Below are 8,021 nucleotides of genomic sequence, written 5' to 3'. Positions count from 1 at the left end.
TTTTTTTTTTTTTTTTTTTTTTTTTTTTTTTTTTAATCTTAAATATTTTGTGGATTGGGACTCTTGCAGAACTGTAGGTACCAATCACAAATTTTAGACCAAGAAACTCAAGTGATCAAAAATGCCAGCTGGCTTGACCAAGCCCCAGTGGCCATGTGCAACTTAACTGTATTACCTCTGTATTCTTTTTTGCCAACTTGTTGGCTTATTGTAACGTTAAAATGGTGTCAAAGCCTACCTGTGGTTTAGGCAGGCAGTTGAGTTTTGAGTAGATGAGACATAGATAGGTCAAGGTGAGAATGGATGCTAAAGCTATAGACTTTCACTCGAGGCCTTTGTCAGACTTAAAGAAAAAAAAAAAAAAAAGAAAAAAAACCACAGTTCAGTTGCTCTCCTTTGTTGTATTTATCTGAAACTATAAAAGGGTGACAAACTCCGCGGGAATCTGTTGCAGTGCTTCCAGCTTTAGGTTTCAATCTTCAGGTTCAGACTGTATTTTTGTAGCGCAAGGACCACGTGTTTTTTCCAAAAGTGGGACGAATTGTAGCATTGAGCCTAACCTAAATGCATGTGTGGTGTTGGATTTCTTTTAATTGAACTATTGTATTTTCAAAATACGGACTTGACAAACAATACTGAACAACCATGGCTTAACTATAGAAAGTAATTAGCTGAAAAAGTCAGCTCCTATCCAAAGGGGTTGGGAGTCGTTGAAACACACGTGCATGCCTCTAACTATTCAGTAGCTTAATAGGCAAACACAAAGCTTTACAGAACATGAGGTCTCTTACATGAGAGGATAACTAGCTAGCTTACTCTTGATTATAGCACTCAACTTGAAGTCAGACACTTAAAGACTCTTCATAGGTGGGAAACTTCGTAGCCCATGGCTCAATCTCTCCTCACAGTGGGTGAAACATTTCATGGACTTGCCTTAAGTTTCAGCAGCTATCGGCTGATGTAGGACAACTTGTGAACACCCAGTGTGCTGTGTCAGGCGACCTGCACAATTCAAGCTGTTGGCAATGAGAGTCAGACTTAACGCTGCTGCTTACTGCTTAAAGTGTTTCCAACTTGTACTCTCTAATCCCAAAAGGGCTCACAGCAGCTATCCTGAACTGCCCTTGTACATGCTGTGGTGGGGCTTAGCAAATTTTGGAAGTCTAATGTAGTGGGCAAAAGCATGTTCTTTATAGACTTCTCATGGTGGAGAGCAGTACAGTGAAGGTAAAGACAGCAATAAATATACTCTGGTAATAAAGCACAGTTACCTGGGACACATGGCAGAAGTGGGATACTGCTGCATGCTCTTACCTAGTACAGTGCACGTTGCAGGTGAGCTCTGAACAGCTCCTTGACTGAAATGATGGAGCTTTTCTAAAAGCTGTAGATCCAAGCTACTGAAATGCTTCAGAAAGGTTTTTAAGGGCATGCTAACAGCAGAAGCAGCTCTGCACTGTGTCCTTTCCTGCCTCTCCATACCAGTACCTAAGGGACAGGCTTTGTCGGGGTTGAAGGTGACTGAAACCACTGATCATAGTCTTAACAGCAAGCTGATCTGTGTGATCAGCAGCCCAATGGGGAGTCATCACTGTGAAAGCTTTCTAAAATGCTTGAAATCTACAAGACTTGGATTTGTTGTTCTGGTAGGGTTTCAGTCTGCTTTCTGGTGCCTGTCAGTCCCCCCCAAACCCTTGTTGTAAGACAGGTGTTCGATGCCACTGGCCCAACAGTCCAAGTATTTACTAAGACTGTAAGTTCTCGAGGACAGGGGATGTTTCCATCCTGTTTTTACAAGTGGGATCCTGGCCTGACTGAAGTTTTCAGGTACTAAGGCAATCTAAAGATCAAGATTTTATGACCTCCAGCTTGCTGGAAGAACCCTCCTTGGGGCTTAAGGATGTCCTATTGCAACCTTCAGTTCTGCAAGACCTAAATGATTCAGTACTTCAGAATAGGTTTGTTCTTATATACATAGTTGTCTTTTGTGAAGCACTTCGAACACAGTGGAAGTGCATAGCATTGCCTCGTCGTGCATGAAGTTTCCCATAGGTAATAATACATAAGCATGAGTCTTAAGCATAATCTCCAAGTTTTAGTAAAGGTGAAAGTTGCTTCTAAATTAGAACAAGTCTTTGAGACACTTTTTCCAAGGTAAGATGTTTCAGTATACTGTCAGAATAATTTGCAACAACTTTGTTATCAGTAGTCCATATAGATTCATATTTTTAAGATCTCTAAGCAAATGCTTAGGAAAACTCCTATTTTGTAGCGTTAGTTTAAAACAAACATCACCCGACTACTTGTTTTGTAGTATTGTCTTTAACACTCAAAGAAATTGTATCAAAATTAGAAAGCTAAGCTTCTGGATAGCTCATACAATTGCTTAAAATAAAGGCTGTGATGACTAGGAGGTAAAGACAAGTATTTCCACTCCAAACAATGCATTTTTTTATGGCTCCAATTCATTGAGTTTCTCATACTACTTTACAGAATTGGAAAGACTGCAGTATTTCCTGCCTCCAATGTTGGCATGTAATACTTCAAGATTTCAACAGATCCTTCAACTTGTTGCTTCTAATGGTGGTTTTTCAACTAGGCTCCTGCTAGTTGAGCCATGTTCTCAGGGCTGTTTTGTTTTGTTTTGTTTTTAAGAAGTTAGCTGAATTTCACTGTTTTAATGTAACTGCTTTCAAGCCTCTCGCAGGTTTTTCTAACCCATGATGTACCCACAAACTGGGCACAGTCTGTAGCTTCACAATACAGGTAATTTTACCGGATCTGTAAAGAAGTCAAACTTGTTGACAGTTGTAACTCTTATGGTTACTGCAGGTAACTCTTACAGAATTCAGAATTAAATAAATCCCACTTTTTTTTTTTTTTTTTTTTTTTTGCTTGAGTGATTAGAATGTAGTTTGTTACTGTAGAATTAAACGTCAGGATCAGACGACCTTAAGGCTATGTTGCATATCTCACACGCAAGTTACGGAAGGCACAGGTGAGCTCTGGTGCCTGTGGGAGTAACTTCTGCAAGCAGAGAGCTGCTGTGTTGGTCTGAATGTTGGCTCTGTGTCACTGGAAGCCCCGTTCCCTGTCTAGGGAGGAGAGGCCCCCCAGCACGGCAGTGCCATTCCCTCAGCTGTGCCCCAGGCAGCTGCAGGCAGGGGGCTGTCTGTATGCTTGAGAAGGTGCATTGCTGTTTCACATCACACCCACGATGAGCTGAAAGCGGTCGTTGTGTGCTTTGCTCCAGAAGTTATCAAGGTCTCAGTGCGGGGGGCAGCGGGGCGATGCTCGGGGTGACGGGGCTGCCGGGGCGCTGTGACGCTGTGGTGCCGTGGTCCTGTGGGGGGGTTTGGGCCTCCTGTCGCTTTGCAGTCAGCGCTCGCTCTGTGCCTGCGGGCCAACCCCGTGCTTTTTACGAGGAACACTTCAGCGCTAGAGCCGCTCGGCCTAGAATTGTACGAGGAAGAGAATTGCTTTCGTTCCTAATGACAATTAATTAGAGCAAATAAAGAGGTGACTCGCTCCGCTGCCGCCTATGACTCGTCCTTGGGGGAGGGCGGGAGGGACGACGCCTCAGGGAGCCGAGGCCCTGCCCGCCATTCCGGCACCTTCTGGCCGCGCAGGCGCGCCGCTCTGCCACGCGCGTGCGCCATGACGTCACACGTGCGCATGCGTCATGACGTCCGACCGGCTATAAGAGCGCGGCGTGTGCTCGGCCTCTTCCTTTCTGCGGGCGCGTCGCTGCGGCAGCATGGGGCCGGTGAGTGCGGGCGGGGCGGCCGATGTCCGGGCAACCGGGGCGGGTGGGGAGCGGCCCTATGCCAGGGAGGAGCCGGCTGCAGTGGGGCCGCCGTCCGGATGACAGTGCGACTCCCCCTGCCGTCTTGTGGCGCCGAGGGGCGGGGGGTGGCCGGGCGAACAGCCCCCTTGTGGTGCGGAGCTAACGCTGGTGTCGTTGCCGTGTCGCTTTTAGCAAAAAGATAGGAAGTCTAAGAAGGCGACGTGGAAGTTTTGCCTCGACCTGACTCATCCTGTTGAAGATGGAATCTTTGATTCCGGGAACTTTGTAAGTGGTGGCCGTGTGCGTGCTGGCAGCGCTCGGTGCGGTACGGCAGCCTGCCTGCCTTTGATAAACCACAATGTGAACAACAGCAGCTGCTTTTTAATTCGACAGCAGTTCCTGAACGTTTCCTGGGCTTAAATATCTTGTATAAATGATAAGACGGGTGCCCTGTCCCTACCTACCCCAGGCTGGTAGTGCATCCTGGAGCTGTGGGTGTTCCTGCTCACTGCAAGGCGCTGGACCAGGTGGCCTTTAAAGGCCCTTCCCAGCTCAAACGCTTCTGTGATTGTGTCACTTTAATTAATTGCACGCTGGGAAGTCTTACAGCATTGCAGATGCTTAGTGGTGGCAATGAGTGGTATTTAATGTTGCTCCATGACTAGGGTCCCTTCCCTAGTTCATACCTAGGGTGCCCTTCCCTAGTGTTCTATTTCTTCTCCGATGTCGAAACAGGAACAGTTCCTAAAGGAGAAGGTTAAGGTCAACGGGAAAACTGGAAACTTGGGGAACACTGTTCACATTGAACGTTTGAAGAACAAAATCACAGTGACATCTGAGAAGCAGTTTTCTAAAAGGTCTGACTGGATTTCTTTTCATTGTATTTACCGAGTAGTGGGGTTTGAAAAGTGATAAGTAAATTGAATATGGCAGATTTAATATATACTAGTAAATAGCTGATATTTTGTAGTGCGTGTTAATATTAGCAAGATACACAATTCAAACAGATTTACAGGATTAGATATTAAAAAAAAAAGTCTTCTTAAAGGACAAAACTTAATGTTCCTTCTAATACAGATAGGATAGTACAGAAACGTTTATGTAGCTTGTTGGAAATATATCAAGGAAATATGCTTTTTAAAGTTGTGGCTGCATTCATATCATGAGTGGCTGCTTTATTACTTAAATAGTTATATTAAAATATATGTGTACACATATGGCAAGAGAAGCCAGCTGAAGCTTTCCAACAGTTAGTTTTTGGAGCATGCAGTAGATCAGTGCATGGAGCTGGGTGCAGTTCCTCCCCCAGCCCTCCTTTCACTTTTCTGATATAGGTGTGCCAATATCTGCTGTGTAAGAACAAGGTTAAGAGCAGAGAGAAGTGGCTCTGGAGGTACTGGCACTGAGCTATGCAGTCAAGAAGCACCAAATAAGGTCTTACGTATCAGGAATGAAAATATAGGCTTGTTAGCTGTTACACACGATACTTTGTGATTTCTTGCTATAGTTAATGCAGTAAGTAGAATCACCCCTTGGAAAATTCAGCATATAGAAGTCACACTGTTCCCCTGTTAGAGCCACGGCACGAGTGGAGTACAGGCATAGGAATGTTAAATGGCAAAAATTCTAATGTATAATTATTGTTTGTAAGGTACCTAAAGTACCTCACCAAGAAGTACCTCAAGAAGAACAACCTTCGTGACTGGCTTCGTGTTGTTGCATCTGACAAAGAGACGTATGAGCTACGCTACTTCCAGATCAGTCAAGATGAAGAAGGATCAGACTCTGAAGAGTAATAGAAGCTTAGCTTTATGCTCAGTACAGCGTACAAAAGGAACATCTATTTATGAGAACAGTTAACTTATTGGTGAATAAAGATTTTGTACTCTGTTTGACAGAGTGTGGTTTGTTTTCAAGCTCTTTTTTTTTCTTTAAATTGTAATTAATGTAAGTAATAGAGAATCATTTGATTTGCAGTTTTATTTGCTAGAAATTGGAGCTGTTCAACATGACATCAGTAAAAGGCCAGGTAGGAAAGCAGAACTAAGCCCCTCAGCCAGCAAAATTCTGGGACATTTACAGTGTTAAAGGGTGCACTCAGGCTGCATGAAGGCAGCTGCTTCCTTTGGAACAGCCACGTAGAGTGGGCTTTAAGCATGTAAAGCCAGAATTGGGTATTTAGATGGAGTTAACACTGTGGAATCTGCAGTGCAGCTTAGTTTATAACAGGGGTGCATGTAGGCTACAACACAGATTTTCTGCTTGAAGAAAGCTGCTAGTTTAAGCTGAAACATTTCCTTATGGATTTTTGATTATTTATTTCAGCACTACTTTTGCTGGCAAGTTTTATGACAGGCTTGAGAGTTGCCAAAGCACAAAGCAATGCTTTACCAGCCATGACCTCTCCTCTCATGCTACCTAAATCTAAACAAACAGTACAGAGGGGGTGATAAGTGAGACCCCAAGGCACATGGAAGCTTGTCTCTTGTTATTTTCCAATTTGTTTGAACAGCTGCTCTTAACAGGAGATAAGAGGATGCAGCAATTGAACAGCTGCTTGAGTAATTGCTGTTGTGCCCATATGTTTCATTTTTCTGTTTCAGAACCAGCAGAGGTAAGAGAGCCAGCCTGCTGCTTTGGATTTTATTTATCAAAGGTGGTTATGGTCAGAAAATGCCACAAGCTGGGGTGTCCTGAGGCTGCCAGCTGCCAGACGCTGCTCTTGAGGTTTGTGTTGAGTAGATGCAGACCTCAACCTGGATCAGTGTGAAACGGCATGGGTAGCTGCCCTTGAGCTGCAGGCCAGGCAACTGGAGCCATTTCCCCTGTTTCACCTGACCCTCTGCTGATTTTCAATCAAGGGTTTTTTTGCTGGAAATCCAAAGAGCAGCTAGTGCTTATGTAAGGTGGTTACAGGCTTGAAAGTTGGTCATGCATTCAACCAGCAGCATGGTTTTTTTGTATCAAGCTGCAAGAAATTGGAGAAAAAAGAAAAAAAACCCATACGAAATAACCACATGTTATTTGCAACACAGAGTTAAGCAAAACAAAACAAAACCTGGGTAAGTTGTATTTCAAAATGCATCCCCATCTATTTTTTTTTTCAGAATTGCCCTTTTATGTGGCAGTGCATCCTTTGAATGAGGCTGACACAACAAAACCATCCTGATTAAATGTAACAACTAGAAACAAAAATCAAAAAGTTAATAGGGCTGTGCTACCTTGTTATCTCTCTCCTTCCTGTTAATGCAGTGTCATGTGCTGTTACGCAGCCTAACAGACAGCATCATTCAACAAGCACTGGGGAAACAAGGGCTGGGATTTCAGCAAAGCACAGCTGGGTCTGGAGGAAAAGTGCTACTGTGAGCAGCAGTGCTCTCTGTGCTTATCTGGAGCAAGGATGGAGCCCAGGAAACCCATTCCTTCCGTGGGCTTCACAGGAAGAAATAGCTGCAGCACACAGACAAGAAGAGAACATCAGGAAAACCTGAACAGTGGGGATTGTTTCATAACATCAACCATTTCGTGGCAACAGAGCTGGGGTAATGCAGGTGGAGGGTGGAAATCAGCCAGTCCTTGTTTACATGAGGAAATTAATTAAATTATCCAGATAAGAATCACATGGACCTTTGGGGTCAGTTGTTTCTTCCCCCCTCCCTTCCCCCCCTTTTTCTTTATTTATTTTTTTTAATCCACAGCTTAATCTTGAGAGCAGAACAGCACAGTAAGTTTTACATTCAGTTGAAATTAAACATTCATATAAATGCATAGGCTACATAACCATATGCTTATATAATATACATATTATTTTTATCTCCATTCCTTTCTCAATAGAGGTTTTCCCCTCTCGTTTCTTTATAACCATTTCTGCTAGGCTTTTCCAAACAAAATTGGTTTAGGAGAGACCTCCCACACATGGAGAATTGTGATGTCTGGCAAATAAAAAAATAATGAAGTGCTTTTTCTTAGACAACAAGCTCAGCAGCTGTTACCAGAGCAGACGTAGCAGATCTGCATCAGCTATTTGTTGTGAGCATAGAGAGCTTTTTCTGCACCACCAGTTCTCTCTCATCTCTAGTGCAGCAGAACCTCACTGACTGCAATTAAAAAACTAAAACCAAAACCACACGCTTTCTGCCTGCTTGCTCCCTAGGCCTAAAATTACCAGAAATCAACTTTATCACGCATCCAAGGTCAGGAATAAAGAGCAAACCGCTGGCAGGAAATACCTGGA

At 43.8% G+C, this 8,021-nt stretch overlaps 1 protein-coding gene across 1 annotated transcript; it reads left to right on the top strand.

The window, feature by feature from the left end:
• Nucleotides 1-3,687: 3,687 nt before the first annotated feature.
• On the top strand, nt 3,688-5,687 carry RPL22L1 (ribosomal protein L22 like 1). The gene is made up of 4 exons (XM_042820833.1): nt 3,688-3,766; nt 3,980-4,072; nt 4,523-4,644; nt 5,439-5,687. Exons 1-4 carry the CDS (start codon nt 3,758-3,760, stop codon nt 5,581-5,583), a joined length of 369 nt encoding a protein of 122 aa, XP_042676767.1. The 5' UTR covers nt 3,688-3,757; the 3' UTR covers nt 5,584-5,687.
• The last annotated feature ends 2,334 nt before the right edge of the window (nt 5,688-8,021 follow it).

The sequence above is a fragment of the Centrocercus urophasianus genome, unplaced genomic scaffold (genome assembly GCF_019232065.1).
Source record: "Centrocercus urophasianus isolate 14NV4802_14NV808 unplaced genomic scaffold, USGS_Curo_1.0 seq_19, whole genome shotgun sequence".
NCBI classification, from domain to species: Eukaryota; Metazoa; Chordata; class Aves; order Galliformes; family Phasianidae; genus Centrocercus; species Centrocercus urophasianus.
The sequence above is the reverse complement of the archived record's forward strand: the minus strand, read 5'-3'. Positions and strand labels throughout refer to the sequence as shown.